The sequence below is a fragment of the Nelumbo lutea genome, chromosome 4, assembly GCF_056320005.1.
Source record: "Nelumbo lutea isolate HS-2025 chromosome 4, American lotus-T2T, whole genome shotgun sequence".
NCBI lineage: Eukaryota > Viridiplantae > Streptophyta > Magnoliopsida > Proteales > Nelumbonaceae > Nelumbo > Nelumbo lutea.
In genome coordinates this window covers 13,947,611-13,972,904 of record NC_142687.1, presented here as the reverse complement: position 1 = coordinate 13,972,904, position 25,294 = coordinate 13,947,611, and the positions used below count along the sequence as shown (strand labels likewise).

General features: G+C 43.5%; 1 protein-coding gene across 1 annotated transcript; it reads left to right on the top strand.

Annotated features, from left to right (window-relative positions):
* Window positions 1–2,965: 2,965 nt before the first annotated feature.
* LOC148854060 (ABC transporter B family member 15-like) lies at window positions 2,966–9,995 on the top strand. Its single transcript, XM_088982200.1, has 7 exons — window positions 2,966–3,540; window positions 3,662–3,716; window positions 3,818–3,996; window positions 4,136–4,593; window positions 4,716–5,259; window positions 5,381–6,274; window positions 8,272–9,995. The coding sequence occupies exons 1-7, from the start codon at window positions 3,298–3,300 to the stop codon at window positions 9,643–9,645; spliced, it is 3,747 nt and encodes a 1,248-aa protein (XP_088838326.1). The 5' UTR covers window positions 2,966–3,297; the 3' UTR covers window positions 9,646–9,995.
* Window positions 9,996–25,294: the final 15,299 nt, after the last annotated feature.

The following is a 25,294-nucleotide window of genomic DNA, read 5'->3' as shown; positions in this document are numbered from 1 at the left end:
TTCACGCAAAAAGCCCATAAGTTATGTTTGGCGAAAATCAAAAAAGCGCACATCAACATTCATTGGATTTTTTTGATAAAGCATTGAATTATAATGTACGTGATGGAAGGTGATTTGGCCCGACCTCGTAATAAGGGGACACGTGGACGTGACTCAACATAGGTGACAACTCGGCATAGTCAGCTCGCTACAAAGTAATACTCCACTACCCAGAACTAAAATTCTTTAAGCTGATATCACCCCGAACTAAGGGCACCTCGGTACTAGGTCACGGCACCAGTACCTAATCTAGTTCGAGGTGTACGAGCCTTAGCTCGGGAACATCAGTTCAAGGGGAAACCAGCTCGGGCGTGCCGATCTGCCCTCAGTGTAATCCCAAAAGTCACTCCAACAGTTCTCGAATTCCGCGAGATTGCGCCTCGTGACAACTAAGCATTATCTTCCTATCCGATCCGGGCGGAAGTGATTAGCCTTATCCACTGATAATGTTATCTCTAGATAACACGAAAATAGATTCTATCATGGCAAAGATCACGGAACTACTCCGTAAAGCCCGCGAAGACTCCATTATATAAAGTCCACTAGAAGTCAAGTCACCTCCAGCTAGGAACAGCCAGATTGCGACGCATCAATACGTAACAAAAACAAAACCATACACATTGGCAAAAAGTAGCCCTATATAAATAATAGGCCAAAGGGTGTTCTTTTTTTGCCACCATTTGATTTTAAACTTCAAAACCTTCAAGCATGTCGAGAGACACTTAGAAGCTGATTGGTCATTTATAATAGTGCCTCTTTTTATGTTGAACTTTGCAAATAGCAACTATACCTTTTTTTTTATCTCCCATGGTTTCTTTCATGCATGGTTTCCCTTATTTATCTATTACTATATGAAATTGTGAATAGCAATTTCCCCAAGTTGCACGCAGAAAAGATATATGAAGAAGACCTTTTCCTTTTCTCACTCTTATATACCATGTTCAATTCACGTTCCTCCCTATCTATAACCATATATAAAGCTATTACCCAACAATAAAAAAAATAACCTATATATATAAAGCGGATACTCAACTTAGATCATGCAAAAAAATCTAAATAAAATGGAGTTCTCATCTTTTCTATCCACAGTTAGTATCAAATGTTCCATCTAGTTCTTTGAATTTATCAAACAAAAGGGACCCAGTTATGCTTTTTTTTTCCTTTCCATTTCCAATAATATTTTATAATGATTTCCATGTCTTGTGAACCAAAAAAATCGGTGTCTTAGTTTTTTTTTTTCAATATTTGTCACATAGGAAAATGATTGTCACCTGTTTGATGAATCAGCCATAGTCCAATGATAGATCTGAACACTTGGCATGAAAAATCAGAACCTAATTACCCCGGCCCCTCCCCCCCCCACACACAGGATATTGAATGATCAATTCTCATATGTAATTTGTCCTCGAGTTTGCCCATGTCACTTACCTACAAGGTTGGAGAGAAATTATTATTTTCTAGTAATATCTTCCTACAGTCAGTCGGTTGGGTGCATTCTTTATAGCCCAATAGCATGGTTCCCCTGTACATTGTATATGCAGCTTTTTGGGTTTCTCTTCAATGAGAATAAAGAAAAGAAAAAGAGAAAAGAAAGAAAAAGGAAAAGAGGTGGGGATTGTGAGAAATCATTTTCAGTTCATTTTGGGTCCCAATCTTAGGGTTTTTTTAATTTTAGTCTCAATATTAATTAATTATACTCATGAAAATCATATATAACCTGACTTATCATATTCAAATTCAGATAGAATTAATCTTCTTCTATATATCGGACCCCAATCCTCTTTGCCAACTAAAGATATATAGTGCAGGCAACTATTTGCACTAATTTTCACTATTTCTAAATCATGCCACTAAGTTCTAAATCTAGCACAAACCCCATTTGAGCTTACTTCATTATCTTATCAGCTAAGAATAAAAATAATAGAAAAGCATGCACTTTTTCAGATTCTTTCTTTTTTATTACAAATGAAACTTAGCTTTTTTAGAATAATGTTGTCCAAATTAATGATTAACTAAATGAACTATAAAAAAATAAAATAAAATAACACTACAACTCTGATGAGATTCTCCTAAACAATAACAATCAATAGAAAAGCTACGTACTGTCTATTGACCGCCTAGAAAGGCATTTTGAAAGTGGCTGGGAAGAGGTCGTATATAAATAAAAGAAAACCTAATGGGCATAAGTCTCCATTGGTAGAGAAATTTGTGGAGATTTTATTCTACGTTTTTTAATTGTAAGTGAAATTTTGAATACTAAGATGGAAGTATTATATGTTGTTAATTATAAAATAAGATAACAATGAACAAAACCATGAATAAATGTTATACCAACAAAAAGAAAAATCAGATTTGAGAGTGTGAGTATACATATTAATTTTTCCCAATGTGGCAGCTAGTTTTATTTTAGAAAACACAAAGAAATATCAGATTTGATTTGGGTTGAGATCTACATATATTCCCAACCAATGAACTTAATCATGAATAAATGTTATACCAAGAAAAAGAATGATCAGATTTGAGAGTGTGAATATACAGATTATTTTTTCCCAATGTGCCAGCTATTTTTGTTTTAGAAAACAGAAGGAAAGATCAGATTTGATTTGGGTTGAGATCTATATTCCCAACCAATTGCAAATGAAATGAATTCCAATCTCTTGAATCAAATTAGATTCCAAATACAAATTCCCACTTGAATAGTTGCATCTGAGCATGGTTGAGTTTAAACTGAATTGCCTCTTTTGGTTTAGAAAAGAAAATACAGGAGGTCAAATATGGAAATTAAACAGCCTGACTACAACTGAAATTAAACAGCCTGGGCTATTTGCGAGCTTCCACCCCATGACACATTACCCCACTCAATCCCTAGCTTGTCTTTTTGCCTAAATTTACCAAATAAAAAATAAAATCAACCGAAACCTTGAACAAGTTCATTCATTCATTAAACTCTAAAATCTAAACTATTATATATTTATCATATTTGGAATACATCAAATCCGTCATAAACAAAGTATCATTATATCTTCATAAGCTTCTCTCACTGTATATATAGCATTAAGGAATGCTCCCTCACCAGTTGTGTTATGCCGTGGTCTGGTTAAGAGAAGTGTAAGAGAGAAAGTAAAAGCAGAGACGCTTTATTAGAGTCTGAGAAGAAGGGGAAGGAGAAACAAAAAAAAGAACATACAGCTCCTTGTCCTTGGTTTGTTTATCTCCTTCTCTTAATTACCATCTTCCTGCTCGAGTGGGCGAGGCGAGATGAATAATAAGGGGAGAGTAGTTCGAGATAACAAGTCTGCAGTATTCAAGGGCGGGTCCTTCCGAACCATCTTCATGCATGCCGACCACACAGATATTCTGTTGATGATTCTAGGCTTCATTGGCGCCGTCGGTGATGGAGTCGGGATGCCGGTGATGTTGATTATCACCAGCAAGATCATGAACAATCTTGGCGGTGGCTCCACCGCTTATCCCCATCTCTTCCTTCACAATGTCACTGAGGTATATTAGTATATATACGATGTGGTATATCTCCCTTTAATTTCTTTCTTCCCACCCCGTCTCCCTTTTTTTTTTCTTTTCTTTCTCTCCCTGTTTGATTAATTGTTTCATGGGATTACAGAATGCAGTGAATCTACTGTACATGGCATGTGGATACTGGATTGTCTGTTTCTTGGGTAGATGTTTTAAATTTTGTTCTCATCATTAATTTCAATTGAGCTCATTTTGGAGGATTCCTGTGGATTATGATTTTGTTCTCTTATTGTTGACTGTAAAGAGGGTTATTGTTGGACAAGAACGGGAGAGAGGCAAGCGACGAGGATGAGAGCGAGATATCTCAAAGCGGTTATGAGACAAGACATAGGTTATTTCGATGTACAGGTGACGAGCACGGCGGAGGTGGTCACTAGCGTCTCCAACGATTGTCTCGTAATTCAAGACGTTATCAGTGAAAAGGTACGGCCTGCGCCTGCTAATCCTCTCTGATGATTCCGTGCATACAAGGCAATACAAAGGTAGCAGTTAACCTGACCCGGTTGTATTGATTGTATCTTATGCTGCTTGCACGATCGATCGGTTGGTTAATTTGTATCAGCTGCCCAACTTCTTAATGAATGCGTCGACGTTCATAGGAAGTTACATCGCGGCTTTTCTGTTGATGTGGAGGCTGGCTCTGGTAGGATTTCCTTTCGTGTTGATTTTGATCATCCCGGGCTTGATATACGGGAGGATTCTCATGGGTTTAGCCAGGAAGATCAGAGAGGAGTATAACAAAGCGGGAAACATAGTAGAGCAATCTGTTTCGTCGATCAGAACGGTTTACTCTTTCGTCGGCGAGAGCAAAACCATGGCTGAGTTCTCTGCAGCCCTTGAAGGATCTGTGAAGTTGGGGCTGAAGCAAGGGTTGGCCAAGGGTCTAGCAATTGGAAGCAATGGTGTCGTCTTTGCTATATGGTCTTTCATGTCTTGGTATGGTAGCAGACTGGTCATGTATCATGGTGCGGAAGGAGGAACGGTCTTCGCAGTCGGAGCCTCCATATCCGTTGGTGGCCTGTAAGACTTTCATGTCTCATCACGTACGACTCTATAGATAGATATATCTCTTCTTTCTGGTTTTTAACTCTTACTGAAATATTTAAAATTTGCCCTCTATACTTGTTGTTCCAAATGAGTAGGTCGTTGGGCTCTGGAATCTCCAACTTGAAATACTTCTCCGAAGCCTTCTCGGCCGGAGAACGTATAATGGAGGTAATAAAGAGGGTGCCGAAGATAGATTCGGATAACATGGAAGGTCAGATCCTGCAAGATGTTTCTGGGGCGATCGAATTCAGAAATGTCGGATTCGCTTATCCATCTAGGCCGGAAAATGTTATCTTTGAAGATTTTTGCCTGAAAATACCGGCGGGAAAGACGATTGCTTTGGTTGGTGGAAGCGGTTCGGGAAAATCAACAGTGATTTCTCTGTTGGAGAGGTTTTACGACCCTCTCAGTGGCGAAATTCTACTAGACGGGATCCCCATCGATAAGCTTCAGCTCAAATGGCTTCGATCTCAAATGGGCCTAGTGAGCCAAGAACCAGCCCTGTTTGCAACCTCCATCAAAGAAAACATACTATTCGGTAAGGAAAGTGCAACCATGGAGGAGGTTGTTGCAGCGGCCAAAATTGCAAATGCTCATAATTTCATCGTATCTCAATTGCCACAAGGCTATGATACCCAGGTAAGTTCCTGTTGTCACTTAGCCTGGAGCTTCTTCTGCTAATAAAAAATTAAAAACAGAAAGGGTAGAAGATAAAATTGTCGTTAATTATAACTAATTATAGCTAAACAAATCCAACCAGGTTGGTGAGAGGGGCGTTCAGATGTCCGGGGGACAGAAACAGAGAATAGCAATTGCACGAGCTGTTATTAGAGCACCCCGAATTCTTCTCTTAGACGAGGCAACCAGCGCGTTAGACTCAGAATCCGAGAGAGTCGTCCAAGAAGCACTCGACAACGCTTCCGTCGGCCGCACGACGATCGTGATCGCTCACCGTCTCTCCACAATCCGCAACGCCGACGTGATTGCCGTGATGAAGAATGGGCAGGTGGTGGAGACAGGATCACACGAGGAGTTGTTCCAGGATGAGGACGGCTTGTACACTTCTCTCGTTCGGCTCCAGCAAACTGACGAATCAGCAAGAGAGATCGAGATCTCATCAACTTCTTCGTCTTTACCATCCCAGACAGTGAACCAAGATAACAATAGCAAAAGATTCTCTACCTTGAGTAGATCCAGCTCAACAAAATCGGTAGTAGTAGCGAGTCGGGCACCGGTCGGCGGTAAGGGTGAGGCCACCCGGTTGGTGCCGTCGTTTCGGAGATTGTTGCTTCTGAATACTCCGGAGTGGAAGCAAGCGAGCTTGGGGTGCGTGAGTGCGATATTATTCGGTGGGGTGCAGCCGGCATACGCCTACGTGTTGGGAAGTATGGTGTCGGTGTATTTCTTGACGGATCACGATGAGATGAAATCGAAGACAAGGATGTACTGTCTGTTGTTCGTTGGATTGGCGCTGTTCTCGTTTGTGATCAACATGAGCCAGCATTACAGCTTCGCCGCGATGGGTGAATACTTGACCAAGAGGATCAGGGAGAGAATGTTGTCCAAGATTCTGACGTTTGAAGTTGGGTGGTTCGATCAACATGAAAATTCTACTGGAGCCGTTTGCTCTAGACTCGCCAAGGATGCCAACGTGGTAATTATCCTTTTATCCCCATTATTTTTTTATTTTTTATTTTCTCTTTATAGTTGTTTCACTTTTATAATATGAGAGTATGTGATGTGGGCCACTGGGCCAGCATCAAAGTTGAGTCAACCGTCATCCTCTGCCTCTGCCCATGCGATTCGATCTCCCATATCGAATACAACCTGCAGAGATATTATTCGACTAAGATACCGAAAAAGTTAGGGTTAAGTGCTCTGCAACGTAATGCAGAATCCCCCCTATAGTTCATTAGTAACCCCTTATAAATCTCATCCTATTCATAAATTTAACATCAATTTACGGTCAGGATTCCCTGTATTCTAGGGCTATAAAATTCTGACATGAACTGATTAATCATTCTCTCGAAAACTTTTGACCAATCTTAAAGTATCATAAAAGTGATAGCCAAACAGGTGGTGATCGGGTGTTTTGATTTTTAGATTTTGTTTGATTACATTTATTCGCATTTGATGTATTATTATTATTATTATTATTATTATTATTATTATTATTATTTAAATCAGGCAAAATGATTAATCCCACCACAGTCAGTAAAACAGCGAATTGAGAACTTGAAAGCCACGGGACCACGGGCACAACACAAAGCAAAGGACATTTTGGACAAAATGTACATTTTCTTTTTCAGACCTTGAAGCTGTTTTCTAGACTTCTACTAGTCCGTGATCCCTGACGTCTCAGGTTATCGTAGGTTTAATCAAAGAAGACTATGAAAAAGAAAATTCTTTAAACAGAATGTTCGTTTAAAGTTGCAATACTTAGGTAACCCTAATTCATGAATACTATGAAAAACTCCAATTATTACGTTGTATTTTAGGTCTAGTGTCATTTTGGTTTTAGTAACTTTAAAATATGATAATTCAGTATCCAAATTTTAGAAATATGATAATCCAGTATCTACTGATAATTAGTTGTTAACCAGTCATCAAGTGATATTTAAAAAAGACAAAAATGCTCTTCATATTCCATTTAATTTTGTTTATCAACCATCTAAATATTAAAAGAAAATTAATAGTCCCAAATACTTGTCTCTTCCATTCAAGAAATTTAGAGTCACATTTGATTAGGCATTATCCTCCCCAAATATTCAAGGATTTGGGGGTGTTATTTTTCTTCGTCAATGTTTGGATGGTTGATAAATAAAATTAGAAGACACTGGTAGGGCATTTGTATCTTTTTCAAATGCCACTTAACAGCTGGTTAACACTAAGTTTGGCTTGCCATGCTTTGAAAGTTTGAATTCTAAATTATCACGTTTTAAAGTTTAGGGACCAAAATAGCACTAAACCCAAAGTAAAATATACTAATCTGAAATTTTCCCTAATTTATATTACGATAAAAATATATTGGTAATATTGAAACCCAATTGAAAGTTGAAACTGTATTGATACGCAAAGAAAAGCATTGATTAATTAATCTGCTCTTATTCTAAAATTTTGGTAATGAGATAGTTTCATTGCATATTTTAACTAATTAGCATGAATGAATGATATTTACAATGAATGTATTTTAATTAAATAAAATACTTTGCTAATAAAAACAATTTCTTGGGTGCATTTTGACCATCCAATTTGTTTAATCAACCTTTTGATGATTAAAAAACACATGGAATCATATATAATATATCTTGATAGTTCATCATTGAACAGTAAATTAATAATCGCCCCAAAAATCAAAAAAAAAAAGAAAATCGAAAAATAAAAAGAGAATATAAATCTAATTGCATCCAAAAACCACTTTTGTTACGACATGCCTGCAGGGCTGAAGCCGGCCATGAGATCGCAGCCTTTGATTATTTGTTTAGGCCCCACCTTGAATTAGATTTAAATTAAAGTGACGTTAAGGTGGGGCTACAACAATACATCAAAAGGCTGTGTGATTCACGATCATCACCCCGGCCGGACAGGTCATACACTCATACCATAACAATACGTAGTTGATAGTTGGAATTAACGGTGCATGTATTTCAGGTGAGATCGTTGGTGGGAGACCGAATGGCTCTTGTTGTGCAGACGTTCTCCGCAGTAAGCATCGCCTTCACCATGGGACTTATAATCGCATGGAGGCTCGCAATCGTCATTATAGCGGTCCAGCCCTTGATCATCCTCTGCTACTACGCCCGCCGAGTCCTCCTCAAGACCATGTCCAAGAAGGCCATCAAAGCCCAAGACCAGAGCAGTAAACTTGCTGCCGAAGCCGTTTCCAACCTCCGAACCATCACCGCCTTTTCGTCCCAAGACCGTATCCTCTGCATGCTCGACCGTGCCAATGAAGGCCCCCGAAGGGAGAGCATTCGCCAGTCCTGGTTCGCCGGCATCGGCCTGGGCACCTCCCAGAGTCTTATGTCTTGCACTTGGGTCCTCGACTTCTGGTACGGTGGCAAGCTCATCTCTCAGGGCTACATCACCGCCAAGGCCCTCTTCGAGACCTTCATGGTCCTTATGAGCACCGGACGGGTCATCGCCGATGCTGGAAGCATGACTTCCGACTTGGCCAAGGGTGCCGACGCGGTAGGTTCGGTATTTGCAGTGCTCGATCGATACACCCGTATTGAACCCGAAGACTTGGAAGGTCACCGTCCCGAGAAGATAACCGGTTACGTAGAGCTTCGGGACATTGACTTCGCATACCCAGCTAGACCCGACGTGATGATCTTTAGAGGCTTCTCTTTGAGCATTGAAGCCGGAAAATCAACGGCATTGGTGGGTCAGAGTGGTTCTGGTAAATCAACAATCATCGGCCTAATCGAGAGATTCTATGACCCACTAAAAGGTACGGTGAGTATAGACGGAAGGGACATTAGGACATACCATCTAAGGTGCTTGAGGAAGCACATAGCGTTGGTAAGCCAAGAACCGACGCTGTTAAGCGGGACGATCAGAGAGAACATTACGTATGGGGTGGCAAATAAGGTGGACGAGGCAGAGATCATCGAAGCGGCGAGGACGGCCAACGCTCACGACTTCATAGCGGGGCTGAAAGATGGGTACGAAACGTGGTGCGGAGACAGGGGAGCGCAGCTGTCGGGAGGGCAGAAGCAGCGGATTGCGATAGCACGGGCAATACTGAAGAAACCGGCGGTGTTATTGTTGGACGAGGCAACGAGCGCACTGGACAGCCAGTCGGAAAAGGTGGTGCAGGATGCATTGGAGCGAGTCATGGTGGGGAGGACGAGTGTGGTAGTGGCCCATCGGTTGAGCACCATACAGAATTGTGATCTAATTGCGGTGTTGGACAAAGGAAAGGTGGTGGAGAAGGGGACCCACTCTTCGCTTTTGAATAAGGGACCCACGGGAGCTTACTACTCCCTGATGATCAGCCTTCAAAGGAGTGGCTCCCAATGATAACCATGGTCGGACCAATGGGGTTTATATGAAATCTAATCTTTCCTTGCTGCAAATTCTGCTACTTTAATTTACCAGAGGGGCATGACCTTCACAATTCACAATTACCGTGTAGAATTTTTGACGGACAAAAAAGTGAACGGGTTGAAAGATGTATACGTAAATATGTTTTTTTGTTGGTCAAAGTATTTTTCTGAAGACTATCTTTTGATCGAAGCCTACTTTTGGTCCAAGTAGGAGAATTGTCTGTACTAAAAGAAGAAAGCATAAAGCATAAACAAAAGATAAGGGCAACTGTTTGCCCTGAATATCGATTAAAGGGCAATAATATTGTTCATCCTCTTCCTCTTTCTCTGCCTTTCTATTTATCTGAATATACTGGACTGACACAAAGCGAGTCGTGCCGGACTAAGACAAAGCTACTAACGGTGGTATTTACCATGGTTCGCTAAATCAAGTTATCATCACAGATCTGTAAAAGCCACTGACGGCGGTTTTTCTGCTTGTTCTTGGAGGCGAGTCTAAGCTCCATGGCCGCCTGCCTCTGCAAGTCTAGTGAGCCTGATTCGAAAACAAAATCCGCTTTGTCTATCATACCGGACTCGAGGCCATTTATTCAACAAGATAGTTATGACTTTGTTCTCCTTCAACGAACACAGCAAATAAAGATCGGTTAATGCGTCTGTGATTCCATGATATCCATCTCTTTCACTCTCAGACAAAAAAAAAAAAAAAGAGTTCCGTGATTGAATTGGCCTAGGGAAGAAAGAATATTCATATTCGTGCGAAAACATTAAATCCATCGATATAGCGAGAAAAAGTGCTTGCTTGCTGACAAATAGACCGAACTCTGAAACGTTGAATTTCTTAAACAAGGAATCAACTATGGGGTGATACTGACTAGCGACATTTTCGACCCTTCATCTTCTGAATCTCAGCCAAAAAGTAGTACTCTTTCGCTATTCGACCTGATTTATCATGGTGGCTATCGGAGCAACTCTCTCAACACTCATTTTCTCGCTGGTTTCCCGCCGCCAAATTTCATCAGCTGCCGAAAATTCAATGAGGCGGATTTCAGCTCGAGGATCAGTCCTATCCTCCGAACAATCTCCAACTGTCCTCTCCAAACCGGACAGCAGACCCTCGCTTGATCTCCAATGCAGAATCCGCCCTCATTTTGGTCATAGGTGTGGCTTTTACTCCTCTATGTTGGTGAAGGTAAGCAGGTCTCACATCATTCCATATAAGCTAGAAACAAGATGTGTCTGTAAGAAGGACTAGTATACACAATAAAAAATAAACAAGTGAGTAGCTAATGCATCTGGTGCTGGTAATTAGGAACGTAGATATGATTGTTAGCTGTTGTAATTTTTTTTTGGCAGATTGCAGATTATTACCTTATACTTTGGGTCTACTCTCATTTCGTACCTCATGTAACCGGTTCTGGTCGCATACCAATTTTTTTATTTTTTGGCTAAGTACCTCGTCATTTGACCTACTCCCAGGAGAGGTTGGTGGAGCTCCCTGGTGGTGAACTGCATGGGGGAGAGCTATGTCGAGCTTCCTGATGGTGAACTGCCTGGGGGAGAGCTATGTCGAGCTCCCTCGTCATTTGACCTAGTCACATCAGGCGGAACCGCCACTGCCCTAGCCATTACTGTCAAGACTGAGGTGGCAGGTGCAGGCTGCTGCTGCAAGGTACGGACTCGTCAGGCGTGCCATGCTTTTCAAAGACGGCAGGCACGATGCCGCCTGGCAAGAGATGTGGGCGCTGCCACCAGATCTATCATGTATGGTTGTCAGGTAGGAGATCTTCCTGCAATATGCTGAACTGCTCTTCTGTACCGAGCTACCCTGCAAGTGGTGAGCTGCCTATGGCAACGAGCTCCCTGGTGGCTACTTGGTGACGAGCTCCCTAGTAGTGAGCCACCTTGATGAGCTGTTGAGTGCGCTGCCTTGGTGGTGAGCTCCTTGGAGAGCTGCCTAGCTCCTTGGTGGCGAGCTCCTTGGCGAGCTGCCTAGCTAATTGGTGGCGAGCTCCTTGGAGAGCTGCTTAGCTCCTTAGTGGCAAGCTCCTTGGTGAGCTTCCGAGCTCCTTGGTGAGTTACCGAGCTCCTTAGCGAGCTCCTTGGAGTTGCCTAGCTCCATGGTGGCGAGCTCCTGGAGAGCTGCCTAGCTCCTTGGTGGGCTCCTTGGAGAGTTTCCGAGCTCCTTGGTGAGCTGTCGAGCTCCTTGGCAAGCTACCTAGCTCCTTGGTGAGATGTCGTGCTCCTTGGCAAGCTCCTTGGTGGCGAGCTCCTTGGCGTGCTCCTTGGAGAGCTACCTAGCTCCTTGGTGGGCTCCTTGTAGAGTTGCCGAGCTCCTTGGTGGCAAGCTCGTTGGTGAGCTGTCGAGCTCCTTGGTGAGCTCCTTGGAGAGCTGCCTAGCTCCTTGGTGAGCTGCCATGCTCCTTGGAGAGCTGCCGAGCTGGCGAGCTGCCTAGCTCCTTGGTGAGCTCCTTGGTGAGATGTCGAGCTCCTTGGCGAGCTGCCAATCTCCTTAGAGCTGCCTAGCTCCTTGGCGAGCTGCCGAGCTCCTTGGAGAGCTACCTAGCTCCTTGGTGGGCTCCTTGGAGAGTTGTCGAGCTCCATGGTGGCGAGCTCCTTGGATCTGCCTAGCTCCTTGGTGAGCTCCTTGGTGAGCTGCCGAGCTCCTTGGAGAGCTGACTAGCTCCTTGGTGAGCTCTTTTGTGAGCTGTCGAGCTCCTTGGAGAGCTGCCTAGCTCCTTGGTGAGCTGTCGAGCTCCTTGGCGAGCTCCTTGGAAAGCTGCCTAGCTCCTTGGTGGCGAGCTCCTTGGTGAGCTATCGTGCTCCTTGGCAAGCTCCTTGGAGAGCTGCCTAGCTCCTTGGTGGCGAGCTCCTTGGCAAGCTGCCGAGCTCCTTGGAGAGCTGCCTAGCTCCTTGGTGGGCTCCTTGGAGAGTTGCCGAGCTCCTTGGTGGCGAGCTCATTGGTGAGCTGTCGATCTCCTTGGATAGCTCCTTGGAGAGCTGCCTAGCTCCTTGGTGAGCTCCTTGGTGAGCTGTCGAGCTCCTTAGCGAGCTCCTTGGAGAGCTACCGAGCTCCTTGGCAGCTCCTTGGAGAGCTGCCTAGCTCCTTGGTGAGCTCCTCGGTGAGATGTCGATCTCCTTGGAGAGCTGCCTAGCTCCTTGATGAGCTCCTTGGTGAGATGCCAAGCTCCTTGGCGAGCTCCTTGGAGCTACCTAGTTCCTTGGTGGGCTCCTTGGAGAGTTATCGAGCTCCTTGGTGAGCTGCCGTGAGGTGCCTGGTGTCATAATTCCATTGGAGGGCCTAATATGCCCTCATCAGTACCCAAATTTTAAAATGTGTCCATATCCTAAAAAGTCCCAATTTAGTCCAAAACCATTAACCACCGTTAAGTGGAATGTGAATGAGTGCAAATACCTTTCGGGTGTCATCTTATTTTCTTCATCAACCATCCAAATGTCTAAATCTCTTAGGAGCAGATAGAGAAAAGCAATTTTTTGACCATTGCTTTGCTTTGGTCTTGATTGTTGAGGAAGAAGATGATGAACAATATCTTATTTTGAAGGATAATTTTGATATGTCATCACGTGATAGAGATAATTGACAGACTATTAATGACAACTACTAAATTGACAATTTTCGAAAGTTCAAGTACTGTATTGGAACATTTTGAAATCTGGGTATTAAAATGAGATTAGTCCCAAAGCACAAGATACTAATATAAAATTTACCCTATTTTTTCTAATAGGATGTAATATCCCATTCTTTTTTTCGTTTCCATGGGGCTAAACAATAGGGGTAGACTATCCCCCTACCCCAACCCCTTGTGTAGGAGGGATTTGATTCCTAAGACTCCATTACAACCAATAGAAGACCTTACTAACTAGCCAATTGGCACCCGCAATGAGAGGGATATATGCATTAATAAATGAAGCCAACAACAGTTATATATCTATAAATTGAACAAGCCACTTGTTCGGGTGATGGATGAGTTAGCCAAAAATGTTGTGTGGCTATCTCTATGCCCCCCCCCCCTCAGGCCATGTTTATGCCACACGTAATGAAAGAGCATGATTAAGAAGGAGTGTCCCACACAGACAAGGAAGTGAACTCCGCTGGGGAAGAGGAAACCTCTCGAAGACCTCAGTGGATGCCCTGATCTTGACAACCTCAGAAACCCTATCCATTTGGGACACAAACACCCAACTATAAATAGGAATTCCCTACTCAAGGTAAAGGACTTCTGGAAGAATGCTCTTTGAATACCTCATTGCATTATCTCTCTGGTTTGGATTAGCGCGATTTCAACCTACTTGTCCCGACCATATCTTTCTCTACCCTATTGACTTGAGCATCGGAGTACCTACTTGGGGAACAAATCATCAGGCATCTGACCTTTCTCCTGGTTACAAATCTCGGTGCATGGCTTCGTCCTTCCACCTTGGCCTCGTCCATTTGGAAGGACTATTTGATTGTGTCCTCGATTTGGAACACCTCAAATAGAACAACATTATATTGGCGTCATTTATGGGATACGTACAACAATCGTGCTCAAGAACACATCCAACCACTAGAGCCCATTCCCTATCTCGGGAATTCCACTCACATCGCAACCCTCCACCTCAGGAGCCCTAGCATCGGATAGCAGTTGGCCCCGCATAGTTCCTCATCGTATAGCAAAAAGTTGACCGTATCCTCACCATGATGGAGATGTTGGGACAACTGGTGCGTGTAGTAGCCCCCAATCTCAATAGCCGAATCCAGCTCAGTCCGAGATTGACAAGAAGCTCTGAAAGCAAAGAAGTCCATCAACGGGCACCGACGGGAAGGAACACTGAAATCAGGGACCTACGACAACGATTGGTCAAGCTGGAATGTAGCCAACATTATGGTCAGTAGCCCACAAAAGAACTTGTCTTCATCCAAGAGATCGTCGACGATCTTCCCACAACCGAATGGCGATCTCCTCAGTTTGAGAAATACGATGGGGCCTTAGACCCAAACGACCATATTGAAGGGTTCAAAGTGATAATGATGTTGCACAACTCCTCTGAGGGTCTCATGTATGTGGCCTTCATCGCCACCCTCCATGGAGTCGCCCACACCTGGTGTGCTTCCATTCCGTCATGGTCCATATCCTCTTGGGATAGTTGGAGACACAGTTCTTGGTGCAATTCACCGCCAACCAAAGGCATTGGAAGACGTTAACCAGCCTCATGCAAGTACGATGGAGGAAAGGAGAAACCTTGAGGGAATACTTGGTGATGTTCAACGCCAAGGCCCCTCAAATCTGAGCTCTAAACCAGTCGGTAGCTGTGACAGCCATCATGAGTGGGTTGCATTTCTCAATGTTCAGCTTCTCACTACAAAAGAACCCCCCGCCCAACCTGACTACGCTCATGAAGCATGCACAGAAATACATGAACACCAAGGAAGGCCAGGCACTACGAAGGAGTGAAGAGGACCAACATGATCAAAAGCGGAAGGACCATGGTGACCGTAGATCAAACAAGGACAACAAGAGACAGGACCGCTGACCTAACCGTAGACCGAGGACCTCGCTGCTGACGTACAAGAACTTTACTCCCCTGAAGACGCTGTGGGCCGAAATATTGATGTAGATCTACGACCGTAGATTCATCGAGTGGCCCAAAAGATGAAAACCCAGGGCAACAAGAGGAATCAAGATAGGTATTGTGATTTCCACTGACACCATGGCCACGATCTTTGCCACCACTTGGAAGACCTCGTCCGACATGGATACCTCCATGGGTTCATCAATATCAAAGAGCATAAACCTAGAAAAGAGCTACACCACACCAATGAGCCCCCAACCTAAGCTCCCCTGGTCGAGGTCATCATCATCATCTCGGGCGGGACAACCCTTAAAGGGGGAAACTAGGAGTGGAAGTCCTAATACAAGGAGTTGGATTGCTAGGACTAAGATGTACTAACGACGATCGACATTGAGCACTAATGGCGACTGGGGTATACAAACTTAATAAAGAATTTTCTTCAAGCACAAAAGACCAAACACCCACACGCAACCCATCCAAACTCCAACGGTAGAACTCCGCACTGACCAACGGTCGCAGCACAGTGACAACCTCAACAAAGACTCAACCGACCTATAACAGCCCGACAACCATCACATGAAAGGCTCGACCAACCACGAATAGTTAAGGCAAGAACAAGCCCCCAACGGGCACCACAAGAGGGCAGCCATCATACTCCATGCACCTTCCCAACTCGCAGTCGGAGCAGAGCTAACCGAGGACCACGGCTAGCCTAGTCAAAGCGTGTGAAGCTCTCCAAGACCAGATACCATTGAGGTCTTCGACAATGTTGAGAGCTTGGAAGCACCTCGGCTAGCATAAGACCAAGGCTACTAAGCCAAAGACCTCGGTCAATAAGAATCAAAACCAAAGACCTTGGCTAGTGTAAGACCGAGAGCACATAGCCAAAGACCTTGGTCATCATAAGACTAAGGTGACAAAGTCGAAGACCTCGGCAAGCCCAAAACCTCAGCCAATATGAAAGCAAGTTTACAAAGTTGAAGACCTTGGCTAACATGAGACTAAGGTCACGAAGTCGAAGACCTCAGCCATCCAACATCAAGCCCAAGACCTTCACCAACATGAGACCGAGACCATAGTGTCGAAGACCCTAGCCACAACGTCAAGTCCGAAAACCCGACTAGCCTAAGAGCAAGTATAGAAGTACGACCTATGGTCTCAATCAACCAATCTAATTCCAAAGCGGAGCAACTTAGAAGAAGAAACAATACAAAATGTACTCGACTAAAAAACTAAAGTTCCATTACTCAAAAAGCTAATAAAAATGATTACAAACCCAACATATTGAGTTGTGTATAAAAAAAAAAAAGAAAAAACATCAATCCGAGCCAACTATGCTATCTGTAGGGTTCACCTCCTCGGGGGTGGCCCACTGTCATTTGGGGTAGATTGCACAGCTGGCTGTCACAAGTGACCATTTTGTCACGCCTTCAAGTGCCATCACCACACCCACAACATGCCATCCGAGTGTCCAATTATGTGTCTTGAGTGGGTCATTGTATGCATTTTGTATGGGGGGATTGCCAATTGCATTATTATAATTTTATAGTATAATTTTTCACATTTTTAATGTTTTTATTGTCACTCCCCCAAAAGATTAACATACTATTTGAGGGGAAGTAGGTAGTCAAGTGAGTCAATAACGTGTAAAGGTTAAGCACGAGATTCCCTCGACACTGAACTGTGTGCTTGTGCTTACCATCAATCAATGCAATACAAGTAGCCTTTTGACTAATTTGTGTGCCTTCTTGTTGCCTTTTATCTGTTGTTGCTTGCATTCATAGACTTTCTCGACCCCATTGAGTGCCGCACTGGGCCTCATTGAATAGCCCCGTGATAGTTGGTATTAGAGTAGGAGCTCCTTTCTAGCCATTTGATAGCTATAAATATATAATTCTAGCAAGTGCACTAGTTATCAAGTAGTATAAAATATCGTTCCCACGGGGATTTAACAAAATAAGTATTAGAACCACAATCTTCCCTAATTATCTGGACAACCGAAATTCAGAATTGAGCAAGAACTATTGAGAATGAAAATTAGCATAAGAAAATAAAAGCGAAGGTGATCACTAATCTAATATGCAAAGGATGGAATCGCTAGGGATTTTGATCCACCTAACCAATGCAATGAATATTTATGGGTTCGATTTACCAAGATTAGTTGCCATTCTCATAAGCTGAAGTCTTTCCAATTTTATTTAATATTCTCTCTCGAGATATACTAAACCTATGCCCATCAGGTAGCCCTTCGATCTCTTGGGTAGAACTCTCAAGATGGGAGTGCATTAAGTTCAAGAAGACCATGAAATTCAGATGAATCGTGTATACATATCTCTATATACCATTCAATTCACACTATGAATTATTCAATCGATTATGTGAATTCCTCTCTCAATTCATTAACATAACTCAAATCAATTAAGAGGTGGCCAAGCTCTTAATTGCATTAAGCACAATAATTCATAAACTATATGAAAATCACAATCTTGGATAAATCATAAAGATAAAAATATATTTATTAACATATTAGGCTTTCCTCAGCCCTAGCAAGAAACAAATCAGTTCATGATAGAAGAATTAAAGCAAACAAAGGGAAAGAAAGAACTCTTAGAATCGCCCATGATGTTGAGATCTCCTCCTCTTGCCACCACCTTCTTCTTGAATTCTTGCTCCTTTCTTGACTGGTTGCTCTTTTCTTCTTGATTCAACCCCCAAAATTGAGTGATTGTGTGTTCCCTAAAGCTAGTCTGCCCCCTCCTTTATATAATTTAAAGAAGAGGGGGTGGTCTCCTACTTCCTCTTGAAGTTGATCTTTACAAAAATAGAAAGTCCTATCATAATTCTAATATTATCTTTTTATCTAATGAACTCAATCCCTTTATCTTTCTAAGATTACATCAAGAATTTAGATCTGGAAGGACTCTTCTTAGTTTCTTGTTCTTGGATTCGTATTAGACCTCCTCTGCGAATTGGGCTTTAGCCAGGCTTTTCTACAAGTTGGGCTTCTGGTACGGATTGGGCATTCCTACAAATTTTCCCCTACTTTGGACCCGAATTTGACTTCGATGCAGGCCGAATCTATGAAATCCCAAAACATGAAAGTTGTGGATTTTTCTCTTATCTTTCCAGTAGATCTTGAATTAGCCCATTCGGAGTTCGGATACACGAGTTAGTCCCAGATTACTGAACAATGTTGAAACTATGAAAAATCATCTAATTTGTCTTTCTTTGCTCCTGATGCCTTCTTTCATGCCCTGAACAGAAATATGAGTCCAATTAGATGCTAATTTGGTATAAAAGACATAATAATTGGAGATAAAAATATGATAAATTCCACTCTAATCACCATTCAACCCGCGATGCGAGTGACAGCATGAAGCATAACAGTGACATCGTGGAGGAGATCGAGCATGGACTCTCCACATCCCATGAGCCCGATGATGCGCTCGCCGATGACATCGGCAAGGACAAGGCACCAAAGCCTAGCAAATGTAAGAAATCCACCAACAAGTATGCAATCATTGACTTGCGCATGCTACGTTGCAAGGCCACTATAGGTGAGATGCGAGATTCGGTAGACGAGTTACACCAAATCATGGAGGCCATGGAGAGTATACTGGTGGAAGTGGAAGGCCGCCTAAGCAGAGTTGTGGATGAGGTCCGCGACATACTCAATGGCACGCTGAAGGAAATCTGCAGCACCGTGCGCCAACAAGAAGGAAGCTCGTCCAACTCGCATTTCCAAGACAAGCTTGATAGCTTTCAAGCCCAACTCGACGAGATGAAGAGAGAGTGGGCAACATGGAGAAAAACCATCTCCACATCAATGGCCACTCAGGCCGAATTAAATGAGATGAAGATGGAATGGGAAGCTTTGAAGTTAGCCCTAAACACCTCTGCTGATGTCCAAGCTCAACTTGAGGAAATCAAGGGGGAGTGCACCATCATGAAGAGAGCAATTGCCAACCCGGCCAGCACCTCAGCCTTGCACACTCCTTCCTACATATAGATCCCAGAGCCAACTCCCTATTCGGGCACTCGCGATGCACGAGAGCTCGACAACTTCTTGTGTCAATGGAACAATACCTTGCTGCAACCAATGTGGTTGATGAAAGGACTCAGGTACGTATAGCTACAATGTATTTAACTGATACAGTTACATTGTGGTGGCATAGAGAGTGTGTTGATATAGAATGCGATACGCGCACCATTCAATCATGGGCCGATTTTAAGCGTGAGTTGAAGAAACAGTTCTATCCAGAGAATGTGGAGTTTCTTGCCCGCCAAAGGATGAAGTCCCTCAAGCACGGTGACTCACTCCACGAGTATGTGAAGGAATTCTCTGCTCTCACATTAGAAGTCACCGACATGTCAGATAAAGACCTACTATTCAACTTCATGGATGGCCTAAAGCCTTGGGCTGAGCTCAAGCTCCAGTGACGCAATACTCAAGACCTTGCCTCTGCCATGGCCATGGCAGAACAACTTAGTGAACTGAGATTGTCTGATGACGAAGGAACCAAGCCAGCCAACCCACGTGCCGCACACTTGAGTGGGGGAGATAGACAACCAAGTCCCCCAAAAGAGAAGCAGCCCTATCACAACCAGCTAGCACAGTACCAGAAGAGAAAGCTTCCACAAGGAGGTCGCGGCTCCTACAACAATAGGTATCAAGGTAGACCAACACGTTCACCTACATGCTACATTTGTGGAGAGGAACACTTGACAAGACATTGCCCGAAGAAGGAGAAGCTAAATGCCCTCATTGCCAAGTTGAGTGATGACGAGCATAGTGATGGGGAGCGGAGTACACGGGCACCAAGAGTGGATTCCCTACAACTTTTCAATACTATGATGAAGAAAGGGGCTACCTCCAAACAGCCCGCTTCAGTTAAGAGAGGATTGAGGTGTGTTGATGTAAGCCTTGGCGGGAGGCCAACTAGAGCCCTAGTTGACATAGGGGCCACTCACAACTTCATATTCATTACGGAGGCCAAGAGACTAAACTTGGCCATCTACAAAGAGTCCGGCTGGCTCAAACTAGTTAACATAGGTGCCAAACCTACTGAAGGCATGGCTTGACAAGTAAGACTACAACTCGGCACCTGGGATGGAGAGATTGACCTCTTCGTTGTTCATATGGATGACTTTGATGTTGTCCTTGGAATGGACTTCATGATACAAGCAAAAGCAGCATCGGCGCCTCACCTTGACACTCTGATGATCTTGGACAAATAGTCACCTTGCATGGTCAACATGATCACCTCAACCTATACCAAGAAGAAGCAAGTCTCAGCCTTGCAATTCCAACACCAACCTCAACCTCAAGGGATGGCAAAGAGATCTACAACCACCACCACTATTGCAACCAAAAGTGATCGTAGCGACTCCAAGAAGAAGACAGTGCCTGTGTTAGTGCCTACACTGCCATAGCACCAGCAACAGTAGCGAAAGCCACCTTTGCAGCAGAAGCCGCTTATGCCCACAATTGATGGGCCCAAGAGAAGACCCAAGGCCAACCTCAACTATAACCATACCCACTACCTCAATCATCGGGGAGAGCGAGTGTCACCCAAGTAATATAGGAATCACCTTCTCGCCCCGCCTCAAGCCAAACCACGTAGTAGCACGGTGAGCAGCTATCCTTGAGAAAAAATGCAGGGAAACCAATACCCAAAAAATCCGAACCATCATTTTGACCCAACCTTGGCCACCCATTTTCCTACCACCATTGGGAAACGTCCAAAATCCTACCTTGAAGCAGCCAGGCAGGGAACTAACTTAGGGACTATCGATAGGTTTTCCCACCATCAAGGACATCCACCCAAACTCCTATTTGGGCCTTGGAAGAAACCTTGTTCGTGGAGCAGTTGAAGAACCTTCCTTCACCAACAAGAAGTTCGAGCCACAATCAGAAGTTGGTCTTCGAGGACGAAGACGGAATTGAGTGGGGGAGAATGTCACAAGTGACCATTTTGTCGCGCCTTCAAGTGTCATCACCGCACTCACAACATGCCATCTGAGTGTCCAAGTGTGTGTCTTGAGTGGGTCATTGCATGTATTTTGTATGGGGGGATTGCCAATTGCATTATTGTAAATTTGTAGTATGATTTTTCACCTTTTTAATGTTTCTTATTGTCACTCCCCCAAAAGCTTAACGTACTCTTTGAGGGGAGGTAGGTAGTCGAGTGAGTCAATAGAGTGTAAAGGGTAAGCACGAGATCCCCTCGACACTAAACTGTGTGCTTGTGCTTACCATCAATCAATGCAATACAAGTAGCATTTTGACTAATTTGTGTGCCTTCTTGTTGCCCTTTGTGTGTTGTTGCTTGCATTTGTAGGCTTTCTCGACCCCATCGAGCGTCGCATGGGGCCTCGTTGAATAGCCCTGTGAAATGGCAGTGCTTTGACATCAAAGGGACCATACTGCTCCATGGCCATGGCGATTTTAGGGTGCTCGCACATGACCTTCCTCTGGTAGCGAGCAAAGCTGGTATGCTAGGAGTCCATAGCAAAATCGTCAAGGGCAATCTAGAACTCCTTGGACTCCTTGTACTTGGAAACCACCTCCTCATCGACGTATAGCAATTTTGCCTCTGCCTCCTCAACCACCTTTCGTGCCTTGCCACAAACCCCCTTGAGCTCATGAGCATGGCTCTTCAAATGTCATAGCTCTTCATCCTTGACCGTTGTTGCTTGATTCAGCTCGGCCATCTCCATCTACAGACGGGATGACTCACCCTCCCAAGCCTCGACCATTTAACGGAGGGCATGCATCCGGTCAACCAATGTCGTCACCGCACAAATAGCCTACAAAGGAAAACACAAGTTAATGAGCACGGCAAATCACACTAAAGAGAAGAAAAGGCGGTGCAAAGATCCTTACCGCAACAAACTCCTTGATGACTACACTCTCCAGCACCCCACTTTTGTAGTCACTAGTGTCCCTACAGATGATGGGCAGTAGAATGCCCCTAGCCAGTTGCTCGAGCACACCCTTAGTTTCCAGAGTATCCTCCGGATGAACACTCCAACTCGGCCTATACACCATGGCCACCAGCTCCACCAGACCCGAAGATGGAACCTCAAGACTTCTTCGTGGCACGGACCATGGTGGATACCCATAAGAATCGATGTCCACTATGTCTCCCTCAATCAGCCTTGGTATCTTGTGCGGTTGAGGGTTCGCAACCTTAGGACAATGTTACTACTAAGCCCCCTAGCTTGGGCTGCCGCCCTCCTCTGTGCAGAAACCTGCATGCATCTTGTCCTCTCCTCATCGACGATTGCCATATCTTCCAAAGAAAACAAGTCAATCAAAGACGAAAAAATGAAATAAGAAGAAAACACTTACAAAAGCAAGGATGGACCAACCGGGGGCTCCATTAGCCCGACAAGGATCAACATAAAGAATGATGTGCACTCCTACATGTCTACCCTCTCTATTCGCCTGATGGATGTTAACTACTCCCTAGATAGCTCAGCCTCGATCGATGCCTTCACCTTGGTCCTCGGGATTGACAACTCGGTGGGGAACGACCAGTCCCTAGGATAGTGCAGGAAGAAGAACCCCTCCTTCTAGTGTTTCACCAAGGAAAGGGCTCTGACAAGCACCTTATTATGTTGCCAAGCCGACAAGTAATAATAGCTCTGTTGGTGCTTCTTTTGGTGCAGAAAGTATGTGAACACCGGTAGGGTGATGTCCACATTGTGAACCGAGTAGTAACAAAGGAGGCTAACCAAGTATCCAAAGGAATTAAGCACCAATTGGACTGACTGGACACGGTACCACTTCAGCTTCGTGTGATACCCTCATTCAAAGAAAGCCTCAACCCGGCTATCAAGTTGTGCTCATAGATGCAAAGTTTCCCTAGTCGAGCCAAAGTAGCCCTCTCATTGATACCAAGGCATTTTAGCTCATACTCCTCGAGAATGCAATAAAGGACCCTAATTCGAGCCAAGTCTTTAAATGTCAACCTACAAGGCGAAGAAGCAAAGCGGTTATCAAACCACACAAGGGTGCTGAGCCCCTCTTTTGACACAATGTCCACTTTGGCCTCATTGGTTTCCCGACCTCATCCTCCCAAAGGGCCACGACCTCCTCCGCCATGACACCCTAACTGTTAGGCCCCATGAGCACCAGACTGATGGGCCGCGAGGACGATGGCCTCAAGGTGAGACCCCGGCTTGGACTTACTACTCAACGTGCAAGAGTTAGACAAAGAGGAAGAACAAGAAGACAATAAGGAAGATGAAGACATCTTATCGAAGATTTACACTATAGGACACCTAAAGCATCAACTGAGGACTAACTATCGCTAACCTCCTAATATCGCTCACTCAAAATGACAGTAAAATGACTTGCCACCTTCCCTTTTATAGGGGGACCAACGATCTAGATCATCCCAAATCAGCAACGCTAATTTGATGCCACACTTCACACACACGTGACCTCGAGAAGATGAAACGACGCATCTATTGACCCATATCGGAAATGGTACAAGCATTGAACCGATCAGCCCGCCTAACAAACACAGTCTCACCCTAGGCCAATCAATTAAAAAAAACTAGAGTTCCTCAGCCAAGGACAACAAAACTCTTCCATGCCCAGTCGTGGCCGAGCACCACACTCCTCAACTTCAGAATTGGGGGAGCGGTGTTTGAGTGATGGATGAGCTGGCCAAAGATGCCACATGGCCATTTCTATGCTCCCCACCGGTCAAGCCATGTCAACACCACACGTAACGGAAGCACAACTAAGAAGGAGTGTCTCACATGGACAAGGAAGTGAACTCTACCGAGGAAGAGAAAACCTCCTGAAGAGTTCGACAGACGCCCTCATCTCAACAACCCAAAATCCATATTCATCTCGGACAAGGACATCCAACTATAAATAGGTACTCCTCGCTCGAGGTAAGGGGCTTTTGGAAGAACACTCTTTGAATACCTCATTGCATTATCTCTTCAGTTCAAACTAGCGCTATTAACTTGAGTGCCAAAGTACCTAGGGGTGAGCATTATTCAGTTAAAATCAAAAAATCGAACCAGAAATTTCGGTTTCATTTTTTTCAGTTTGGTTTTTCAATTTATGGTTATTTCAGTTCGGTTTTGTAAAATTTCGGTTTCGATTTTCTGGTTTAGAAATTTAGTTAATTGAAAAAATCGAATTAACCAAACTTTATTATCTATTATATATATAAAAACATATAATACATATATAATATGTATAAAATATATTATATTGTATTATATTATGTATTAAAATATATAATTTATTATATACAATGTTTAATATATATTAAAATATACACTATAATATATATTAAAATATATATATATATATATATATATAATGTTGAAATTCGGTTTTAACCAAAAATTTTGGTTTCAGTTATTTTTTATTTTAAATATTTTGTTTTTGGTTCAGTTTTTCATTTAAATTTTGGTTTATTCGGAACAACTCCTCATGCCTTTAACATTTCTCCTGGTTTCATATCTCGGTGCACAGTTTCATCATTCTACCTCGGCCTTATTCAATTGATAGGACTATCTAATTGTGTCCTTGATTCAAAACACCTCGTATAGAACAACATCACTACTCTAAAGTGAGAATTTTCAATATATACATATAGAACTGATGACAAAAGAGCAGAGATGGTCACCCAACATCAGTTGCTACACATAGGAGACCTTGTCCATTAGCAAATTGCACGCCTTTTCGCTTGCTATGTAAATAGAAATGGATTTAAACCAACTTTATCATTCAATGGATCTGGTTTGAAAAGTTATCTTAGCTCATGCAACTTTGGGCCCTTATTGGGCTCTCGTGTGCGTGTTATGAATCGAAAAGCAATCTAGGGGTAAATAGTGGGTGAGTAAGATTGTTGTTCAGTCTACTGTGGTGCCTCTTGAAGTACAAAATTAGACTAATCGTCAAGTATGCAATTTTTGGCTTGTCGCTCCTCCCTCCCCCTCTACAATTATACCAGTTAGAACTTGCTAAGCAATATCCCATCTCTCTTCGTTTGTAACTCCATGCTCATGTGACC